Raw genomic sequence first — 23,650 nt, 5'->3', positions numbered from 1 at the left:
CGGACGACTCGCCTGGTGAATAGATTGTTGGCGCGAAGGAGAGCGCGCGGGGAAAGGAAACTCGAGGGAGAAAAAAAAAGCGGTAAATTAGCGGGCTTACGTACTCGGCAGCGCCTATTACGCTAACGTAGCACGCTGTGTTATTAAGTCACCGCGCCGATGCGACGATTACGGACGACCTCCCGCGCTCGTGGATAATAATGACGCCGCGACGTGAATCGGGAATAATAGCGTGATAGACTGTGCGATGGTTAACTCGAGGGGGAAAAAAAAGAGGGGAAAAGTGAGCGGGGAAGGGGCCACGAGTTCGAATCATATTGTTAATGAAACGTTGTATCGCGCGGAGCGGAGTCGACGAGTTCGAGAGGTTGAGTGGAGAGAGATCGGCGCGCCGCTAGTCATGGTTCCCCCGATCGAAGCGATTTGTTTACTTTGTAAATACGGCACCGATCGAGGAGGGTCCGCCGGTTGTCGCCCACAGAAACGCCCGGTTGCGATTTTACAAGTGCTAATTGCCAGCAGCACCGCTTGCTAAACATTATTCAGTAAGGCTCTCTCTGTCTCGTAAGAAATATCTTTTTACACCTATCTATTCTTAAAATAATTTCGCAATACCTCTTCTTCGGGAGAAGTTGACTTTGTATCGATTGAAGAATATTTCTGTTTGCTCCGTCCGACGAATATTTATACTCTGCTATTTTCGTTCTGCTTTGAGACGATTAATAAAGAATTGACAAGCACAGGCGCGAATTTATGACGGTACTTTAATCAACGCGTACATACAATATATCGAGCACTACGAACTATACGAACTTTTAATTATGCGTACGCGTACTTGCGATAGCGCGCGTCGTATAACGCGTTATAACACAAGCGGGTACGTTTAATGGGGCGTAGTCACCAATAAACGATCATCGTCATCGTCGTCGTCGTCGTCGTCGTCGTCGTCGTCGTTCGAGATCTCGACATCGTAACTACTGGTACGAACGTTTAACGCCGACAGGCCGTTGCAGCTTTCAAACGAATAATTATTCGTCACGCATGTCCGACCACGTTAATCGTTCCGCGTCTTACGCCTTACGGCTTTTGGCCGGCTTTACGACCTCGTATACGCAAGACCAGAGAGGTATGTCGCTCGTGCTCGAGTTGCAAAAGCGGATTACGTACTCCCAGGCTGTACATAATTCGTGTCTGCCGACTGTGTGTGTCTCGGGGTTAAGTCGTGCCGATTATATTCTCGTATACGTATCTCGCTCGGAGATAACTTCCGGCGTTTTTGGCATCGTCGAGCCTTTTCTCTCTTTTTAGCCCGTAATCACTAGTTGTAAGACACACGGCGAGCGCGATCTCGAGGAGACTCGAAATCTTCGCATACCGACGGTGAATCGTCTAGTCGTCTAGTCTCTGCCGCCGCCGCAATTGCGTCTAATTAGCCGCTCGGCCGCGCGCGGAATTGAATTTCAATCGTCGTAATTCGCCGATTCGCTTCGTGCGTGCGTGCAGCGCAGCGCCACACGAAAGTGCCGCGTAAAGCGCAGGCGAGCGGACGGACGGAGAAGAACAAGAAGGACAAGCGTGGAGAAGAACGACGGAGAAGAAGCGATTCTTCGTCGTTGCCGGCCTTTTACGGTCCCCCCTTCTGGTACGGGTCGTTACATTCGCGATTGCGATTGCGCCGCGGGGCCGTCTGCTTGCCGGTTGCGCGATGCGAGCGAGCGAGCGGCCCGTAATCGCGAGCCTCGGCTAATTAAACGTCGACGAGCGATCGTTAACGATCCGCTGCGCCTCGTCGTTAAAGATCGCGCTGGAATCTCTCGAAGCGTGTCACGGCTGCCGCGTCCGAACACCGATGTAGCATGCAGCTCGCCGTCAGGATTAACACGCTCGTAAGCGTGTACGTATTACAGCGTGCATTATTATGCCGGAGTGCGATACGTTAATTCGATGCAAATGTAAACGTTGTTACGCCGCGCGAGATTAGGGGGACGGGATTTCTCTTGGACCGAATCTCCTCCACCAGCCAATAAAAAAGCAACTCGAGGATGTCGAGGGACAGGTCGCCGGATGCCGGACGACGTGTGCGGAGCGCGAACCTAATCTCGGTAACAGCAGCAACGGAGGCAACAAAGGACAAACGGAGGGCAGGGGGTAAGGGTGGTCCTGGCGACACGACGGGTCCGTGGATGGATTTATTTAAGGGCGTGTATTCGGCGGAAGATACAATGGCGAAACGACACGATGTCGGGCGCGAAGGGGGGAGAGAAAGAGAGCACGTAGAGGGAAGAGGAAACATGTACGAGGGGACGATTGGTGCTGCATTGGGTCGTGCTCGTACCCGGAGGTTTATGGCCGACATCTGCGGCCAGTTTTGACCCCCCCCCCCCTCCTATGTTGGCGTGACGAAACGCCGAACGGTATATAGGGTAAGGGCGGTTTAAGGGCACTAACTGGCTGAGGGGTGAGCGTCGTTCTGTCGCCGCGTCGCTCTTAGCTGTCGCTGAAGAGTTTGAGAGGACACGACGCGACGATCCACACAAGAGAGAGAGAGCTACGCAGCAAATCGACCGTTAAAAACCTTCCATGGTCTCCGAGTATAATTCTGTTAGTCGTTCCTGCCCCTTGCTGCGCTCGGCCGCAACGCGACGACCGTGACGATCGTGACTGCCGTGACGAAATCGCCCTCTTCGCCGTCACCACGTTGTCGTCGTCCTCGCCCTCGCTCTCGTTCGCGTCGTCGTCGTCGTCGTCGTCGTCGTCGTCGTGGTCGTCGTCATCGTGCCCGCTCGTTTCTCTCGAGTGTGTATAAATGATGCGGCTGCCCATTCGTTTGCCGCGCGAGAAACCAGTCCTTCTCTCCAGCGACGTCTGGCTTTCCGCATACGTCGAAATTTTCGGGGTACGTGATACTTCTCGGGCCACAGAAAAGTCGCTGCGGGATATTGATAAATTTTCCACACATGTTTGTAAACCTTTTAAAAGCGGTGGAAATAAGTCGGGGCTCCGCGGAAAGAGCACGATACTTTCAAAGCGATCGATAATTATTTACGGCGTTGCGACATTGATATTAATGTTACAAACTGGAGACTATCGAAGGAAAAATTGATTGCCGCGTTTATCAATATATAGCGACCTCAATATAGCAGCCGTCTCCGTTAAGAGTCTTAAATTATCCCGCGGCACTGATATCTCGTTAGTTAATTTAGCCACTCGCGGCTGACCTAAAATCGAATTTTCAGTCAAGCCGCGACGTTCGTTTTAATTAATTAAGTTTCGCTCTAATTTAAATGCGCTCTATTACGCGTTTAGTCGACGGGCGTCTCGGTCGCAGCTATAATAATGCTTTCTTTTTCGCACTGACATTAATATCGCGCTCTGTAATTTCTCCTTCTTGCCGCTATTAAAGTTTAAATGACGGCGAATTTTTCTCTTTTTTTTTTCTTGCTCTTTTTCTCTTCTCTGTCTCTCTTTCTCTCTCTCTCTCTTTTTTTTATACGGTTACCGAGAATACACTTTGTTCCTCCACAAAAGGTTTCAATTAAGGAAGTTACTCGGCGCGGTGAAAAATGTCTAGTCGCGGTTGCGGTGCTCGTGTAGCTTTACAAATGTGCATTACGCGCGGTGTGCAGCTCTCTCTCTCTCCCTCCCTCCCTCTTTCTCTATCGTGCTCGCTTGCTCGCTCTGCGAGTGCATGGCAAATGCACCGGCGATGCACACTGAGAGACCACTATATTCGAGCACGCGTTACACGCTGCGAGTACACGTGTATCACGTCCTGTATGCGGCGGGATGTGGGCCAATGGCGTCGGGCACAAGGGCGATGTTATTTGATTATCGCGCCCTCGCATTGCCCGACCGCTTCGCTTCGCTCCGCGCTCTGTGCCCCGGCTAACAAAGGACGCGACGAACGATGAGGAATCATTACCGAGGACAAATTCATGTCCAAGGTACCCGTTTACGTACTCACGCCGACGTAAAACGCGCTCAAATGCAATGCACTTACGGCGACAGACAGCTTTTCGCATCTCTCGCTCCAACACTCGCCGCAGAGATATAAAATAAAAATGCCGATGCCGATCGCACGGATTATTAGACGTCGGTAACTTATTACGCGGGCTATCTCTGTCTCGGATTCTCGGTCGAGAATCAAAATTAATGGTCCAAGTTCTCTCGACGAGTTTTCGAGGTGCTTCTTGAGGTGATCGCGGAAAGAAGAGACATTCCCACGCCAGTGTGCCGCGCGCTGTAAAGCAGGTAATAATGCTTGGCTTGTCCAGTCTCATTAATTAATCCTCCACCGTGGAAGGAGAAAAAGAAACACCAACGAGGCGAGGCGCGGCAGACGGAGAGGGAAGAGCGGCACGGCGGGAGGAAGAGAGATGGAGAGATCTGCCTGCGCTTCCTCGGGATATCTGGTCGGGCCTGATCCATAAATACACTTCGCCGTGTTAATTCCGTGTGCCGACCGAGGGGCCGAGCAACTACCGGTATTAACCGAGTCCACGACACGCGGTTACACCACGAAGAGTAGTCGGAAGACGGCCGGAGCTGGCGGTGGCGAAAGGGAGGGGGGGGGGATAATCTCGAGGCTCGGCCGTCCCACGTTGGCTGCAATTTGTCTTCGGGCGTTGGATAAAACGTCAACGGCGGTGTGTTATTTGTAATTTGGATAACGGTACACCGCTGCCAGAATCGCGGAAGGCATTTGTTAGCCGCAGCTAGAGTCGCAGCTTTCAAGCGAGACACACACATACACACACGCGCGCGCCAGACGGGAAACCTAATATTTCGCCAAAAGCGCCGCCGCCGCCGCCGCCGGTTCGTCTTTTCCACGACTTTTTGCGATCAGTGAGGTATTAATCAAAGGCTGCTCTCTTCTGCTCCTATCGACCGTGTTAACGTCACTCGATGAAGTTCGCGAGGGTCGCTTAGGGATTGGGGATTACCGGTCTCGGCTACCTTGTGCGAAAAATGACAAAGGGATGGGATTATACTCGAGTCTCGACTTTAGGGCTTGTCGCGCCGTCACGAGAGAATGATTGCGACGGGGACGCGTTCTGACTTTTACATTTCAGCATTTCGCGTAATGACAACGATGATTTCGGCGATCAATTAGCATGCAGGCAATAATTCATCAGTCTTTATGTTAATTTTTTGCATATCGGAACACACGATCTGTTAATTATTCGTCGCGACGGTAATTAAAATTGATTCTTCGATGCGTATCGCGGAGAGAAGCGGTTGTTTGGTACATTTGCATAATGGAAAAGTGTCCGAACAATAAAATTCCACATTCCATTAAGCTGGAGCGACGCGTTCTCGCGCGCGCGCGCGCGCGTGTGTGTGCGGTTAGCGGCGGTGATTCGGCATTTAGTTATTTTCAATCTGACTGTGTATGCGCGCGTGCGTGTTCGCCGTCGTTCGAGAGCAAAAATATTAACGAGAGTGCTCCGCAGAGCGCCGCGTCATCCTCGCAAATCTCCGCGCCGGCAAGACTGTAGGCCTCGCTCAAAGCGTAAGTCGTCTTGTGGGCCTCCTTTGAGTCGCTTCCCATCTCTCCCTCTCTTCCGGGGACGAATAAAACGGACGCTGGTCGCGAAGAGGCTCTCGTCCGATAACGATTAATTAAAGTAGCATCCGCCTGTGCAGTAAGTGACGATGGTCGCTGGTTATGGATGGTTATGTTCTTCAAGACGCGCGAATTATCTCTCGTCGAGACGGACGAGATAGGCACGCGGAATCGAGATAGGAAACATAAAGTAGAATCGTCCGTTTTTTGCGCTTGGGTCTAACGCATTCGCGTAGATGTAAAACGCCGAGATGAGTCTCGCGAACGTAATTTGGCGAATCTATCGAGTCGTTTCGAGGGATAGAGAGGAAGTCGGCGGAGCGGTCGGTGTGACCGGTCGCGGTCGCCGCGGGTTGAGAGCACCGGCGCGGTTAACCGCGGCAACCGCAGCGACCGGTTCGGAGCCCGCCTGCTGGCGCGTTGCGGCGTCTCGCTCGTCGTCGCTTTTCGCGGTATGCTCCGCTCTCGCTCTCACGCCGCTCGCATTCCTTCGTCTCTGTCGCACTCTCGTACGATGGAGCGCTTCGCGCTCCTTGCGTTTCCTTCCTTCCAATTCTCCCCAGTCGTTCGGTGAGTACCAGAGAGCCGAGCCGAGCCGAGCCGACGTCGAGGACACGTAGAGGTATCCACGTTGCGAGCGAACACGCAAACCGGCAGGCAGGCGAGACGAGGCGGCTTTGCGTAAACCGCAGCCGACCAAGTGCGACCGACAGCTTCGCCAACACTCCGCGGCACTGCCTTATATTCCTTCTCGCCCCGTGAAAACAAGATAAAGAGAGCCGGCTGAGAGAGCGCGCGCGCGAGCGCGATCGCGGAAGCGAGACTCGCCGCACTCGGCGCGCACACCGCGTTGAATCGCGGCAAAAAGCGCGGGATTCTCGTGATAAACGGAACCATGATCGCGCCGCGCGCTCCGTCGCGTATTTATTATATTTCATTAAGAAAGTCTTGCTCGTCTCCCTCTTCCCTCTCTCTCTCTCTCTCAGCACATACACATCAGTACGCGCCGGAGGCGCACGGGAGACGAAGCGTCGCGCATACGCGTACGTGTATTATCCATGCCGCGTTCCGCCAAGCATGACAATGGGCTTTTCTAATCCTCCTTCGGATTAAGGGTCGAAAGTGGGAGAGGGATGGCTGCTGCACGGAGGGGAGCAATAGGGCGGATGGTACGGCGGGGCGAGAAAGAGAGCGAGAGAGAGGGAGAGAGAGCTGCAGGTAATGGGATCGACGTTTCGTTATGTTACTTTTCCATTCTCATCCTCGGCCTCTATACTCTAGTCGTCCCGGACTCCTTTCCCGACCCATCCCACGCAACCCCGACTGCACCCAGCCTTCAGTGTCTCGGTTCGTAGAATCTACAGCGAACCTCCACCTCCTCCCACCCTTCATCTTCTACCTCATCCTCCTTCCACCCTCGGGTCCGTGTTTTTCCTCGTGTGGCCCCCTATTTTTCATGTTTCGCTGCGGCTTCGCGTAGCACCTTTATTCAGTATAGAGTATAGGTACGTTCTCCGGAGCTCGAGCAAGAGTGAGCGAACAGTCCACGTGGACTGAACGTACGCGCGTCGCTTGAAAAAGTCGTCGCGCGATTGGCCGAGGTCGCGTTTTCATTCGACTCTTTGCCGTCGCCAAGTCGATCGGCGGCGCCAGACGCGCCGCGATTGGCCAAGAGTCGGCAGGAGCGACGCCGGTTGGCACAGGCGCGCCGCGCCAGTCCACGTGGACTCGGCGCCTTTACGAGGCGAGCGGACGATAGCGGCAATCAAGTAGGAAACTGCTTGGGACTGTGTGCCGCGCGATATTCACATAGGGGCACCCCCTTAGCACACACAATCGCGCGTACAGGATGGTACTCGCTACACACTCACACACCCGTGCACACATCTCTATACATTCACGTATATATCGCGTACGGCGCGCGCGCATATGTGTACGTATCCTCCCCCTCTCGCGCTCTGTCGCTTTATGCAGCTACGTTGTATAGGGGTTGGGAAAACGGGTGGAGGCGCCATATTTGTGGTAGTGTGGGAAGTGAGGGAAATCACGAGTGGCGAGAGAGGCAGCCGGGCGACAAGCGGGGAAACGAGGCGCGGGGAAAAGCACGGTGGCGCAGGGAGGAGGGAGAGGGAGTTTACGCGGACATCCGTGTCAGCCCGGTGACGGCCATTTTGCGAAAAACTTTCGATTTGTTTGCACACGCCGTAGCGAACCCGGAGGAACGACTAATACCGACGTGTATGCTCGGCATGCCGCGCCGCTCCGCACCTCTTCTTTCCTCTCCCACTCTGTCCATCCTCGTTTTATACTCCGCCGTATCCGTTCGCGACCGAAAACTTTTCGGTACCCGACGGACCAGCGTTTCTCTCGGCTTGAGACTCGCAAAAATCCACAACGGAGTCGGAGCACGACCGACTACTCGTGGTAGTACCAGCGCGGATAATGACGCGTCCGCCAAAGTTTTTCAGTCGCGCCGCCTCTCTCGAGATTGATATGCCAAATTGCTCAGATTCCAAAGGTGATCGAGAGCAAACATTATTTGCACGCGCAGCGCCTGTCGTCGCTGTCGATATCGTAGGCGATAATGCCTGCGGGGTGACGGAAAAAAACGGACGGCTGGCAATCAACGTCGATGAACTAACGTTGAGCAAAAGAGATGGAGAAAGAGAGAGAGAGAAAGAGAGAGTCACTTTTTCCATGTACGTTCGCGGAAAGAGCGAATCGGGAGCGCGATGCGAAACGTCGGCCGGCGAAACGACAAAATCGGGACGTTTAGGCCGCTTAAATGACGATATAATTCCATTCCGCCGGAATTACCATTCATCGCGGCATCCGAGCGACGCGCGTAAAGGGGACGCGTAAAGATGCGTAGACGATCGAAAATCACGACGGACGTCCTTCCTCGTAAAGGTCGAGGAAATCGGATCGGCGGGTGTGCACAGAAATGAGATCGGTGGGAGGTAGCGTTGCGAGCGAGAGAGAGAGAGAGAGAGAGAGAGAGACAGAGAGAAAAAGAGAGAGAAAGATGAACGGAGTTGGTAAGAGGGACACGTAGAGTAACATTTTAACGAGCCGTGATTTTCGTGCTCGCCTTTTCGAGATCCTTACGTAACGCGACTTAATTGCGAAGGAGCTATCGCGCCGGTTAATACGAGCGTGGAGGAGACGGGAGACATTCGAGGGGATGCTTGGCGGCTTTAAACTTTAAACGCGGAGTAGCGGGACTGTGGGGCAAAGTGAGACGAGAGAACGGCAAGAGGAAGAAGGAACGAGCGTGTACGCGAGGGGAATGGAGGAAGAGAGCGCGGTGGGGCGATTACGCCGTAGAGGGGCGTTATCCCCCTCTATCGGCTTGTCCACCAGTCGCTCCGCAGCCGTTGGAGGAAGAGGTCGATTCGCGTTGCCAGTCCGCGCGTTTTGCGACGCTCGTCGCATTTCGGTTCACATTGGCCGTTTTTGATTTTCCACCAGTGAGTTCGACCGGCCGGTTGCGACGCCGTCCGAATCGTCCTCAAGCCGCGCTCACGTCGCGTTTTCGGAGCGAATTTCCCGTCAAAACTGCGCGCGCGCGCGCGCGCCGCTGTCTCGCGCTCGGGTAAACAACGGGGAGTGTGCGGTGTGCCAGCGTGACGCATCAGTGTGTTGCTTGCGACGACGCCGGCGAGAAACGCGAGAAGCGGTGGCGAGTAAAACGAATCAGTGATACAAAGGTGGCCGGACACGACAAACGTGCCTGGATCCGCGAAGAAATCTCGGCCGGTGTTTTTCCGGCGCGCGGAGCAGCCGCGACGACGACGCGGTGGCGACGGCGGCGGCGACGGCGGTTTTTGCCTGCTTTACCGACGGCAAAAAAGGGCACGCCGCGTCGCTTGCGGACACAAAGAAACGCGACGACGACGGTCGGAATTGTTTCCACCTCCGCGGCATTCCGTCGCGCGTACACGTCGTGCGTGACTCTTCGAATGAATGTAACCACGATTACCCTCACCTGACCCGGCGACCCGTTGCGAGTATCGCTCGCGTGTAGTGGCGATAAAGTTTGAAACGACCGCTTCGCGCCCGATGACACGACGGTAGTGGCGAATGGATTGGCGACCGCCGATGGATTTTCGGCGAGGAAACGGCGTGTTGCCGATCACGTTCTCGATCGCGTCGCACCGGAACGTACGTCGTGGGACGACACGACATCGCCGAGAGTACCGAGCTTCGTAGCGTACAATCGTCCGTGCGTGTAAAATCCGGGATAGTTCATTTTCGCCGTATTCGTGCCGATTCTGTTGCCGATTGTTGCTGCTGTTGTGTTATTTGTTATTGTTATTGTTGAGCGGTATACTCGGTCGGAAAGTGTGCCGCGTGACATGACGCGTCTCAGCGCGCTCTGAAGAGCGAGTGCATCGCCGCGCGCTACAACGCAGTGTGATAGAAATAGATATAAAATAGATATATACAACTTCTTTAGTGTGAACGCGCCAAGCGGGAAACCGCGCAGGAAGGATGTATCCCAGCGCCGGAATCAACGCAGCCGCCGTGGCCGCCGCTGCCGCCAGGCATCCGGTGAGTAGTGATTGCTCAATTATCAATAACAACACAACAATAATAATAATAATAATACCTTGTTTATGTATACGTCGCTATCAATGATGGCATTCGGCAGGGATATATTGCGTAAACACAGCTGTATAATTACCAAATAGCGATTGAATTTAATTGGCAGGTATTCTCAGACCGAATAAATTAGGCTAGAATGCCATGAGCATTCTCCGTCGAATGACTTTGATAACACAGATAACGAGTCGGATATCTTTTCGGAATGATTCGCAATCATATCTCGCCCGAAAGAATTGCTCGCTTCGAATTATCAGAGTCGCGAGAGAGAATTTTACCGCGCGAAAGATTGCGACGACGATAGTTTGCTCGCTCTGCGGAACGGCCACTTCGATCGTCGGGTTTCTTTCTTTTTTTATTTATTTTTTTTCAAGACCGCTACGAGCGTCCGGTCTATTTTACAGCACGTTGCATATTTAATGTACCGCCGCGTCGCGCAGCGGCGCGCCGGCGCGGGTCGGCGCGGCGATCTGATTTACGTGTGTAATTTACATCGCTGTTAACCCTGTTTAACCCCGTCCTTGATCGCGCCGCGCGTCTCTGACGTAGATTCCCGGTCTTTCAACATTTTTTCTTTTCTTCTTTTTTCCTACTTTTCGCGAAAGAGCGACCACATCCGCGATGATGCATTAAGCGTCAGTTTCTTTTTTTCACACCGTGACGGGAAACAAACGATTTTTTTCTCCGGTCTCGCGCTCGATTGCGCTCCCTTTACACCGACCATGCGATTTGCACCCCGTAACACGATCCGTCGTCGACTCCGGGCGACTTCTCGAGTTTCGCCGGGTTCGTCGCGCGAATACGCGATTTCGATCGGCGGCGACGTTACGCGCCTCGCTCGCATATCGCATTTCGTCGGCGGCTTAAAATTTCATTAACGCGCACATCGTGCGCAAGGCAAAATTGTACACCGTTCTGCCGTAACGCTGCCACGTGCGTTGGCGTTGTCACGTGTAACATATGTCGCCAGACGTTTAGAATGTTTTGAATCACACACGTAATTGAGAATAGGCCAAAACGTTGATAGATAAAATTTGCACGACAAATGTACAAGTGCGTCACGCGTTTCTCCGTCGTGCAGCGAAAATTCGGGCGATGTAAAACGCGGAACAATCGCATTCGACATTAGCTCCGCGGCCGTGCGAAAAGCGTTTCGCCACGGCACGTCGGAGTCGTTGATCCGTGAATCGAGCGGAGCGAGCGGAGAGCCGTCCGTGCCGTGGACTTGGCGCTGTCTGCATTTAATGGCCTGGTCGAGATAATGGCGACTTAGTCGTCGCGCACGACTCATCGTCCACCACGTCGACCACTGACTCTGCGGGTCGTTGCGTAGTCCCGTCACGTTCGCCGTTTCTCGGTTTTCTTTCTCTCGCCCGACGGTGCGCAACGTCTCTCCGGCCATTACACAGGATATTAACGCCTTTTTTTTCCTCACCGCGACGCAACTCTCTCGCGCTAAAAACACGTAACGACGCTTGACGCGCTAAATGCCGTGGACAAACAATTTTTTCGCGGTCTCCGCTAATCGAGCCAACTGGCAGTTACAATCGCTCGAAATGTTACTCACGGAAAAAGGGTATCGCGCGTATTTATCGGTTGTTGTTAACGGATAATCGCTGCGAAGCACAAAAGTCATGCTACGTCACTTTGTCCGTCATGTTGTTAGTCCGCGAAAGGAGGCCCATCAAGATAGCATAATGAAAGCCCAGGAAAAGGCCCGACCCTAATAATGGGCGTTACACCGGATGTAACTCGGCAGTCTCTCGCGGCACGTGGAACGCGGTGGCAAGGATGGCGGAAAACTTCCCTGAAACGATCGACCTAAATTCCTTCGTGTATATACAGGATGTCACGTAATATACGAGATACATTTATAAGATACACATTGCAATTTTTCTCCCGTGCTTGCAGGCGGTCCAAACCCTTCGATCTATGTGTATTTTACATTATTACAAGCGACGTCGGTGTCAAGTTATATTCACCTCTCGCCGTGTACTTAATTCTTCTTTTGAATATTTGCAATTCGCAAATCCTCGCGTACGCGAGTACTGTATCGATTCAATCTTGTCCGCTAAATGTTGAGAAAACATCCGCAGTATAAACTGAAAGTTGCAATTTTTCTACACGTAACTTTACGTTTCTAGGCTTACATTTCAAGGCTCTTGGACGTATCTCTGAAATATGTATGCGACACCCTATGTATAATCGAATATCGTTGGGCTGAAGGTTAGATAGGAAGGACGGAGGGGATCCGTAACTAGCGGGAAAGGACGAACGGTGCGAAGTGCTGACGTTAGTTAGTAAGGTACACGTTGCGAACGTCAACGGGCGGGTGGATGGACGGACGGCGTTGGCACACGTACACAGACACACACACGCGCACGCACACACACACGCACACACACACACACACACACATACGCGCGCGCATTAGACCGGACCTCGCCGCTGGGTTCCTACCTCCTGTAAACTGCACGGCGTACGTTTGCGCAAGACCCCCGATTCGGCAAATATTGATACTTTTAATCGGTCTGTTTGCGCCGACACGCTGTTCAAATGCGCCCGAATGTGCACAGCTGAAAAAACTCGCCCGGCGCGCTCAGCAGCTCGGCGCGTAACCGGTCGCAGCAGGCGGAGCACTATCTTCCTCTCCGTCTTATTCATTTTTAATCCAGTCTCTCCTGTAAAACGCGACGCGTCGATACTGCTTAATTAGTAATACGTTAATCTCGAATTACGCAAGGCCGATTCTCGTTTCGCGCGGCGGGTACAAGAGCCGTGTGTAACACAAGAAGCTCTAATGTTCGTCTAATGATCGCGCTACTTACATCGAGCAAACCTTCCAAAATCTCCAAGTGTCTTTACACAGAGTCACGATGTCGTAAAATATTCAAATTTTCCTCAGCGGAGAAATGCAAACTTCTCGCCACCGTGACGGAGTTAATTGAATTTGAAGCCTCGCGTTGCGCGATCTCCGCGCGTATTGGCGATATCCGATGATACGCGCAACGTTGAAATTTGATTCGGCGAAATTACAGGCCGAGGCCACCGCGCGATAAATACGCGATGCGATGCGGATAGAATTCGGGGAGCGGGCCGATCCGGTCCGGCCTGTCTCGTCCCGTCCCGTCCCGGTCCGGCTCGTTCCGATAATCGTTCGTATTAAAATCCGAGATCTGAATCGACGGACGCGCTCGCTCGGTGGGTTGCCGCGCCACGCTCCGCCGCGCGCGCTCGCATCGCATCACTCCGCTCGGAAATATGGAATCACGGTGATATCTTGAGCGTCGCGTCGTCCATTATGCCGATGCGGCCAGTAAATTTCACGCATTATACTCCCATTATACGTTTCCTGGCCGAGCCGGATCGCGATCTCGTGCTCTCGCCCAACGTAATTACACGGTGCCGCGCCGCCGAATGGATGGAGGAACTCCGTGGCGGATGTGTGCGTATATATGTGTCTTTATGCGCGCGTGTATGCGGATGCACTCGTGTGTGCAGACCGTGCGCGCGGCGAACGGCGACGGTTTTAATTTCCACTTTCCTTACCCGCGCTTTCTCCTTCCCGCGGCGAGTCTTATCGCCGCAGCGCCAACACATCTGCCGATGCTAACGCGTAACGCGCGAGGCGTTTACCGATTTTATCGCGAGACGTCTGTATTTACCTTTAGATACAATTATGCGTTAATGTGCGGCGACCGCGTAGGAAGCGGTTTCGCGTGATGCACGCAATCGATGCCGGGCCGAGTATATATATGGCCCCCTCTGTCCTCTCCACCTTCGTCGCGATCAACACGCTCGATATGACGAGCGATCCGTTTCGTGCGCTGTTCCGTGCCGTGTCGTTCCGTTTCTCAACGCTTTACGACGTAATAAATAATAATCGCTGCTGTCGATGCGCGAGACTCGAGAAAAAAAACACGTGTCGCGCGATGATTAAATATCTAGGCCGTATAATTATTCGTTCGCCGCATCGTAAAGCTGTTGAAAAAATTCCGAACGCGACAGTTTTGCAGTCGTGAACTCGTGCGGACGCATGAATGAATACACTTGTACAATCCCGCCTGTCGAAATGATTCTTCCTGGTATAACGGTCCGAGTCCTCGAGTTTTTAAGGTATTTCAGGATATTTTAGAGGTATTCAAAGCCCTTAGCGTGCTATATTTTACTATGCGGTCGAAGTGAATGAAAACTTTACTCGCAGACCCATGATGTGATTATTTCTAATCCCGCTGCGCTTTCGCTTTCTGTGTCCTTAAGCGAGTAAAACCGGAGGATCGTGTTCGTTTTTTCGCCTCGAGCCAAAAATCTACCTGGATCCACCTTTACCGGAGATATCATTGCCATATTTAATCGTTGATGATGTTTTTGTTCACTATGAGTTGGCATAAAAGATCCTTGTTAAAGGAAAGTCGATCCTTTACCATTTGTTGAATCGGCGTCGGAAAGATTCTTTGCGGTTTTACGGACATCTTGTACGTGCGTAAAGTAATAAATACGGCTTGCACTCTAGACATACCTGAATCTGCAGCGAGAAAAGAAAGTTCGAGGAAGTCTCATGGAGAGGTCTCTTCGGGTACCTCAGACCTGTTTGGGAGAATGGCACTAATTGGCATTAGACTTGGCAGTTTGTCCTGTTGCACGCTCCTCCCCTCTTCTTCTTTTCTTGTCTCCCGCTGTTTCCATGTTGCACGCTGCATCGATAAATGTCTCGCTTACAAGATTCCTGTTTCGTGATGCGATACTGTTCGGTACGGGACGGAATTCCGGACGGAAATCTATAAACCAGTACAAGAAGAAAACCACATTTCTTGGCTCCTTGTCATTTTTCTTTCTTTTCTTCTTTACAGGTAACCGAAATGTCTCGTTCATTGTTGACAAATGGATTAATAGAATTTATCACAAGAAATATTAGTATACTAAACGCACTAATATTAACGCAGTACAGTCCATTTGCACATATTTGTGTATTTTAGTAGGTCAGTAGCGGACTGTGTCAAGTGTTAGTCGACTCAGGGAGCGTTCTACAAGTATTTCTTAATAATATTTCAATTTCGTGTTTATCTCTGTAAACTTGGAAAGTGCATTAAATGTGAGGTATCTTTGTTAATGCGTACAAAATATTTCTCCTTAAGTGCACTTTCTTTGAGGTAAAGATTTGTTCACCAATCTTGAGTCAATTTTTAAAAATAAAATTGAAGATGTTTGTCATTTACTGTAAATTTCTAATTTTTCAACACAGTTATAGATTTCTGTAATCAAGCTTTAAATTAAAATTCTATCGAAGCAAAGTCTACTTCAGACTAATCGACAAATCTAATTTATTTATTTATTTTTATAAAACTTGTTGATTTCGATAAATCTTTTATTTTTCATTGTTTAGAAGTTGAAAGCCAATAGACGTCTCGACATTTTTATAAAGGAAAAATCGACATAAAAATTGCTCAAAGAATCTAATTTGAAGAAAGTGCGCTTAGCGAGGGACACTTTGTAGGAGCTGACGCGTATCGCCGATAGCTATTACAGTTATCCGATATTATCCGCTATCGTCCCGTGTGGCTTTTGACCTCTTGGTTCGATTTTTCAACGAGCGGGAACACGAGAGCGAGCGAGAGGGAGCGGAAGAGGTCGTGACCGTGCGACGACACCGTCTCCTCTGCCCTGCGGCCAATCATCTTACAGCCCCGGACGAATGGGAAATTGGCACGTAAACGCGAACGGAATTATTCACCGCTAATGGGAAGATGAATGCCGTGGATAAATTTGTGGCCGGGTAGTAGTACCCGGCCATTAGACGCTCGCTACGAATTAATCGAGTTTGTTAGTCGCGCCTCTCTCTCTCTCTCTTTCTCTCTCTCTCGTTTCGCGACGCTTTTCCAATTCGAACCACATTGAGCGATAAATCGTGAAGATCAACGGCCGTTACGAATCTGGATAGGTCAGGAAAATTGAAAATTTTGTTTGAGAAGGAACTTTACCGATCGGAAAAAAATGGCGGAATTTTGAAATTTGTAATTGAAGCAAATCAGCATTTGAACGTTTGATGCATCGCGGGAAATTGGCGGAATCATTTCCGAAACGCTAATGCGAGGCTCGTATGGAGAGGCGCAAATCGTATCGAGTGCATAACGAATAACGCTGGGAACCCCGCGAATGCGGAGCCGGTCGAGCGACCCTTACGTTGTCTCCTCCCCCTGTCTCGTAACACACGAGCGGACGAACATCCCTATTATTTTCCACGAGATCGTCCGTGACCACCCTGGTCGCCGTGGGCTCTCCCTCTTCGTGATCGCCCGTAATTTTTCGGCGAGGCGAGGCGAAGCGCTCGTCTCGACCCCTCGAGGGCTTCTGGGCGTTAAGCCGAATTAACATAAGAGAGTGTGTGCAAACACGGAGAGTCGGTGGAGCGAGGTGGAAGGCAGCAGGAGACACGGTCAGGGGGGTTGAAACGGGGGGGCGAAGGAAGGAGGGAGTGAGAGACGAACGGAAGGAGAAGGAGAGGGAACACGATGGGAACACGTGTCCCACACGGAGATAGTTAATTACTCGTTTGTGCCGCGCCGGGTCGGAGTCATCTGGAAGAGAGATGCGGCGCGAGTATCGTGCTCGACCGACGGAGAAAGAAAACGGTATCGAAGGGGGGAAACCGGGAGAGAATATACGCGCAGATACACACACACACACGTGCGCGCGCGCGAGTGGAATGGAGAGGTGCAGGGGTCGCGATGCGACGCGACGTGATGCGAGCGAGCGAGACGGCGCATTCCTGTTTCATCGGACCGTTGAGACCCGTGCTTGTCACGGAGGTGGGGTGGGCGGCTGTGGCGGCGCAATGCGCGCGAGGGGGAGACGAAAAACGAGGATGAGGTTAATGATATACACGCCAGCTACCGTATACTACCGTCTCGAGCCTGTCCGCGGCTACCATCTTTTCGTCTTTCCCTTCGTTTTTTTTTTTCCTTCTTCCGCGTCGTCCTTGCGCGTTTTCTCGCGTTCTTCGCTTCTCACTTTCTCCGTTTACAGCCTCTTGCGGGGATACACTGCGATCTTTCGTGTTTTACAATCACTATGATATTTTACGACGAGAAGCTTACAGTCTCATGGCAGGCGTTCCGCATTTTTAAGAGAGGAATAGTAGATGATTTTCGTGTAAAAGTTGCCTGTTTTTTTTATGAAGCGATAGCTGGTCTGTTGAAAGAATACTTTCTACTTTGAAACACGAGAAGTTAAATAATAAGAAAAATTGTTGCGCATAAAGTCTTGTTTCTGATATCGCGAAGTCGAATCGGGTAATGACGGAAATAAAAAAAATGAAGGGATAAAGTCGGGTCGCCGTCGGGATCTACATTAGCCGTAGCTTGTTCGCAGATAAAGACTCGAGCTACGCTCTTAAAAACGCCCGGTCGACCGTCGAGAGATAGCTTCGATAATGGCTCGACAACCCGGAGACACGAGGGAGACATTCTTTCCCGCTCGCCTGCCTCGCCGTCCCGTCGCGTCGCATTCGTTTCGTTTTTCGACGTACCCGATCGTCGAAGAAACGAATCCCGCGGCGATATTCTCTCTTTTCCTCCTCGCCCGAGAGCCGGGCCGGGGCATAGAAAAACGATTAATGCGAAAACGGAGCTTCGGGGCATATCGAATCGAGTGCAGTTGGCTCGTGAATGGCGAGCCGTCGCCTCACGGATAAAAAAAAATCATTTATTTCTTACGATCGTGCGACATACGGTCTTTCTCGTAGCTTTTTGCGCAACTTTCGTTCAGCCCCGTAAAATGTATAAACGTGTTGATCCAGTCCTCCCTTTGTCCACAGATTTTTTCCCCTCCCCTCCCTACAATCTCTGTTCTAAGTCGTTACGCAGAATCGTAATTATTTCCGCGGACGTTTAATCTTCTCGTTTGGGCGGAGAATCATTGACTGTCAGTTTCAATTCGCCCTGGGCGCCCCACATGACTCAGCGCGATCGTGCATTTATGATCCGCAAAACGGATGGTCGGATGGGGGTGCGCTCACAAGAGCGGCGCGCCGATTAGAATCGCAATTTAGATGCTCTCGAGAGATGCGGCCGCGCGCTCGGATTTCATTGCCTCGACGCGCTCTCCCCTCATCGCGCCGGGAGGGGGCGGACAACAACAAGGGGTGCCGCTCCGCCCTCGGTAGTCTGCGTGGGTAACGAGATTATTGTGAAAGGGAACGGTAAAAGAGTGGTGGCCTGTCCCTGTCCTTAGAAATTTCATTTCGACGTTACTGGCAGCAACGTGGCGCGTCGTAAAAAAGTAGAAAGAGCCGGGCGGTATCGGTCCCGGGAGATCGAGAAGGGAGGGCGGGGAGGCGTCATTGTCGCGAGTGTCGAAAGCGAGAAAGGTGTAGAGGTAAAGCACGATCCCATCTTCCCCTCTCGCTTGACTTCCGCTCCGGCGCTTCAGTTTGGCGGTAATTATAACATATTCCCGCGATCTCCCCCAGCGATCCCGAGGGAGGCGACCCTCGTGTTACAGATTCCCCATCGAGAATCGCGCGCTACGCCTTCGAGGACCGTTGACGCCGTCGTGAGAGACACGACGTCGTCGAGAGAAAGGGGGGGGGAAAAAAAAAGAACATCGTTCGACGATCGTCTATATTTTCGGCGAAGTAGCGACGGTACGAATTCGACGTTAATTCGATTTATTCGCGCGCGAGATAACTGTTCCGAGATCGGCGAACACTCCGCAGGCGCTGATAGAATCAATCAGCAAAAAACTGGAAGGAAAAAGAGAGAGAAAGAGTGACGAGCGTTTTACGTAAGGGTAAACTGCTCTCGGGTAGAGCGGCTCGTAAAAAGGGCGGCACCGTGAACGGCAGGCAGGCGAGGGGGCCAGGCGGAGCGAGGAGGGCAAGAACGGGGTTTATGACTGTAACAGATTAGGTGGCCGAACTGCCAGGGTGGCTCCCGCCGTGCTTCCTATTATCGCCGGAGCTTTTGTAGCGCCTTCGCTTTTGTCGAGGCTCTCGCCCTTCCCTTCCACCGGCTCTCGCTTCCATCGGCAACCAAGCGTATCAGACGGTGAAAGGGAGATCGAGGGACAGAGAGAGAGAAAGAGAGAGGGAGGGAGACAGATGGGAGACGAAGAGGGCGAACGGTCGTTCCGGGGAGCCGGACGAGATGACAGCAGCGGGCCACGACAGTTGGCCGATATTTGAGCTCCCTTTGTGCCGTTAAAGTACCACGCGCGGCTCATTCGCGCAGTACGACGGAGTTTTCTCTCTCTCGTGGCGCTTTTATCTACCGTCATAGTTTTTCTTCTCTCGCCCGAGTCTCTTTCTCTCCTTCTCTTTTTTTTCCCCCCTCTCGCTTTCCAGACGAGGTCGAGAGCCAGTCGAGGATAGGAAGCGCGGTGGAAAAAGACGCGGATCTCTCTCGTCGAGGTCTCTCGGAGGACTCAACCAGTAATTACCTGGTCTACTCGGAGCGGCCGAATCATAGCTTTCGGCCCTTTGTTTGCCCGCGGCTTCTGTTCGCTTAATCTTTATTCCTCCCTTTTTCCGTATGCTCTTTTTTTCTTTTACCCGACGCTGCCCCGTTCTCTCGGTCTCTCTGTTATCTCGTGTTTCACCTCGTAGCCTGTCACGTCCGATATTCCTTTTTACGGCGTGCGCGACGCAGTATCCGCAAAGCACGATACAACAACGGTTCTTAACCTTTTGACTTCTGTACACGCCCACTGCGAATCACTACTATTGCAAGTTCAAAAAGACTGCGCGTAGCATAAAGAGATACTCTCAAGCTGACAAATGCATCCGCGTGGATGCAATAATTTTCCAAGTCTCTTTTTCATCGAAACAGCGTATATTTTTCTTTTGTCGAAGGATGTATAAAACGATTTCCGACGCAGTCGGGATTTAAGAGGCTATCAACCTCAATGGAGGACGATCATGTTACATTTACCAACGGCGAAACGGAGTGTATAAACGTCAGCGTACGCGTGTTATTAAGTTAAGTCCTCCGCGCAGCGATCTCCAGCGCGCACAGCTGGTTGTCGTCGTCGTCGTCGTCATCGTCGCTTTCGTGGTCGTAGTTGTCGCGTCGTGTGCACGCGAGACCCCATGCAAAGCATTCGTGTAAATATACTCAGCTTAAGAGAGAGAGAGAGAGAGAAAGATGGAGACGACGAAGAGAGATACGCGAAGAGACAGAGGGTAGTACTTATTCACGTATCCAGCGCGTTGCCGGTGTGACGTTATTTCACGAGAGCGCCGATCGTATCGCCTTAATTGCTCGGCGGGTTAAACTGCCGCGGTCGCCTCTTATCGAGCGATCTGCACGAGTGCGGCCTGTCCGGCCAGCCTGCCTGTGTCAGAACCAGGACGGAGAATCGCGCGCGCGTATAACGTCAGGTGTTTTCAGCTCGCTTCGCTCGTCATCGTGGGCCATTCGCGCGCTGTGAGCCGTATCCTACGGGCAGATTGACGCGTATAAAAGAACGTATTGTGGACACATACTGCCGGCAGATAGGCGCCTACGCCGTTGCCGCTTTCTCCCCTGAAATAGCCTCTTGCCACGATGCTTTTATTGACCGTTCCGTGCGCGCTACTCTATTCCGCACTTCCCGTAAATTTAGATAAATGACTGAATTATATCGAGACGTTAATTGCGTGAGTCGCAATTTCATAACGGAAATACATATTCTCGCGGTCTGTCAGTAATTTTATTTTTGTCATCGAGAGACTTTTGGTTTCGATGTTTTTTTTTTTCATGAAAAATTTTCGCGTCTTTTCGAGCGGAGCGAAATTCTCGCGGAAATTCGCCGCGTGACACGTGTACGGGAAGATCCGTGCGAATCTTACACCGCGAAATGGCTGGATATAGCGGCATTGGTAATGGTTAACGAGAGTAGAACGAAATGCATGCGCCGCGGCGCGCCGCAATTTCAGCACACCGAAGAATTACGGGCGCGAGAATCGTCTCGTCTCGTTTCGCGATAGACTCGCTTTCGCGAGCGCGATGCGGGACGCGCCGCGCGCGCTATCATTATTCTATGCATTATTTATGTCATTCCCCGTGCGCGCCGAGTACAATGTGGGTCTACGAATCAAAATGCATTGCTTATGCAAATAGCGGTCGTGCCCCGCAGTCTCGGGGTGAATTCGCAGTCTGCTACGGGGAATAATCATAATGATCAATAAGATACAACCGCTCGTACGTCCGTTTCCATCTCTCTCGCTCCCTCTCTCACCTTTCCCCTCCTTTGTGTATTCTCACTCCACACCTCATGCAAATCTTGAGGTGTATTGTCTGGCGATATTAAGGGAATTGTTATCGCGTTGCATAATTTCGGTATTCGATCGCGCTCGGGTTTGCCGAGCTCGTTCGCCCGGCAATCGCTTTGTATACCGATTTATTCGGCATCAATTTCTGTGCCGCTTTTCATCTAATTTGCTGCGGAAATTGCAAAAATTATATAACTCAAATCCATTATCGTCGATGGCTGTTGTTTCGCGCGCGATAACAGATTCTCAGAAAGTTTTCAGCCGCTCTCGCAAGATGTGTTTATCTACTCTCCGCCGCGCGCAATGTTTCGACGATATTTCGCGACCAGTGGCTCTCTACGGAATAACGGAAGGTGGTAGAGAGAGAAAGAGAGAGAGAGAGAGAGAAGGAGAGAGCGAGAGAGAGAGGTTCGCTTATAGGGCGAACGCGGTCGGTTCTGGTCGCCGGGTGGTTTTGGAATCCGCGCCACGAGTCGGTGGTTTTGCGGTACGGCGAAAACCGCCGACCCTCTCGAAGCTCTTCCCGACCGTTCTCCCTGTTTGCGTCGTCCTTCCGCGTAATCCCACCATGGCTTAGCGAGTTTCTCACGAGAGCCTCTAAGTAAAGCGGACGAGTGCGCGCGGTCACCAACTCCCGAGACTGCTGTCTCTTTGATTAGTGCGGTGCTCCGAGTGATACGGGCGGCTGCTTGTTCTTTCGAATGTCAAAGTGGAAGAGGAATAAGATGAAATTTTATTACTTCTTTCAAATTGAAGAAATTAGAGAGGAATTTTTAACAATTGTCTTGCAGTTTTACTTTTTATTTGAAATAAGACAAGCCGAGAAATTAAAATGTGTAAAAATTTTACCAATTGGAAAGATCAAATATTTTTTCAAGCGTCTTAAAGCGTGTTACTTATGGTGCGTCATTTTGCAAGAATACCTGAAAGAAGCTTCGTGCTTCAGCGCGGCTTCCGCTTTTAGATGCGTTTCTAATGCAGGTACAATGCCCGTTTAGCGTACCTCGAGATGAGCAAATGTTCTTGGCACTTGAGCGTTGCGCGTGCCTCGTGTTTGGTTACGGACTTGATCACAAGCCGGGGACACCGTAGAGAGCAGTTAACCTGTCCGATAATACGTGCCGATAATCAGGCGTCTAGTGGACGACGGACGGCGGCGGGATCGATGGAGCTAACGTAATTAGACGCGGCGATACGCGCCACTTAAGCGTACTTGAGTGGCTGCAAACGCAACCGATTGGTTCAGTCGCTGTTAGGAGTTGTCGTCTCCTCTCTTCCTCCCTGGACGTCGGAGGGACAGATGTTGACCGTAAACGACGACGATGTCGAGCTCGCCGCTCGGCATTAACGAACGTTCATTGAGCGCGGGCCTCCTCGCGCGCGCTCCATTGAGCTGTTTCGCGATAATACACTGCGAAACGGTAATCCGGTATCTCTGCCGTGATGTATTAAATGTCGCGCGAGACTCGAAAACCAATAAAAGCGCGATCGTCGCGCTTTAACGCCAATTCTTGTTCGTCGTTATCCGGCGCCGGCTATCGTTTTCACGGGTTTGTCCGGGCGATAACGCGCTATTTGAATACCGACCCGGTGCGCGCACGCGTGCACCATCGCCGATGGCTCTCGATCGCGCGGGGTAAAAAGTGCGGCGTGGAAAGAGAGGGAATGGTATGATGACGCGGGAGAGGAGGCTATCGGATAATTAAATCGGCCGCGGCACGTAAAGGACACTGATTGACGTGCGCGACGGCTACGTTCTCTCATTATTATTCGTCGAAACGACATAATTCGCGCGCTTCGCTTTTCGACGGACGCTAACCGCGTTGCCCAGCGGTGTTTCTCTCCGGCGAGCGAGCGAGCGAGACGCGAAAAGTCATCACTCGCTATCCTCGTCTCGTTTCAGCACAAAACGATGAATATTTCAAGTTTCAGAGAGAAAAAAAAATATTTTTCTCTGTATATCGACAAGATGTCATTTCGCTCGCGAACGTTTGCAATAACGAGAATATTATATTTTTCACATTTCTGTATTTATTATCTAAATGTGGTTCCGTGCCAGTAAGCCACGTCAGTGCAATTTAAAAGAATTATGGACGTGATTCATCGAGTGAAAATCTGTTTACGATCTTTGGTATTTCGATAGACCGATATTCTTGTCGTATCGATCTGTTAACCGGCCGTACCGGGAAATGTCAAGCACATTGCCGTCTGACATCCGCTGCTCCGTTCCA

At 51.6% G+C, this 23,650-nt stretch overlaps 1 protein-coding gene across 13 annotated transcripts in view; it reads left to right on the top strand.

Moving 5' to 3' along the window:
• Positions 1 to 23,650, top strand: part of LOC105678312 (protein groucho) — a 121,117-nt gene that overhangs the window by 44,595 nt on the left and 52,872 nt on the right. For 2 of the 13 annotated variants that reach the window (XM_012377536.2, XM_012377535.2), the window contains exon 1: positions 8,922 to 10,120. The exons of 10 other annotated variants lie outside the window; for them this stretch is intronic. In XM_012377536.2, coding sequence (XP_012232959.1) covers positions 10,061 to 10,120 — 60 coding nt within the window. In that variant the 5' untranslated portion in view covers positions 8,922 to 10,060. Of the gene's footprint in view, positions 1 to 8,921; positions 10,121 to 23,650 lie in introns of those variants that run through there. One more of the 13 variants, XM_067357913.1, reaches the window with a different exon arrangement.

Source organism: Linepithema humile, chromosome 6, assembly GCF_040581485.1.
Source record: "Linepithema humile isolate Giens D197 chromosome 6, Lhum_UNIL_v1.0, whole genome shotgun sequence".
NCBI classification, from domain to species: domain Eukaryota; kingdom Metazoa; phylum Arthropoda; class Insecta; order Hymenoptera; family Formicidae; genus Linepithema; species Linepithema humile.
This window is presented reverse-complemented; position numbering and strand designations above follow the sequence as displayed.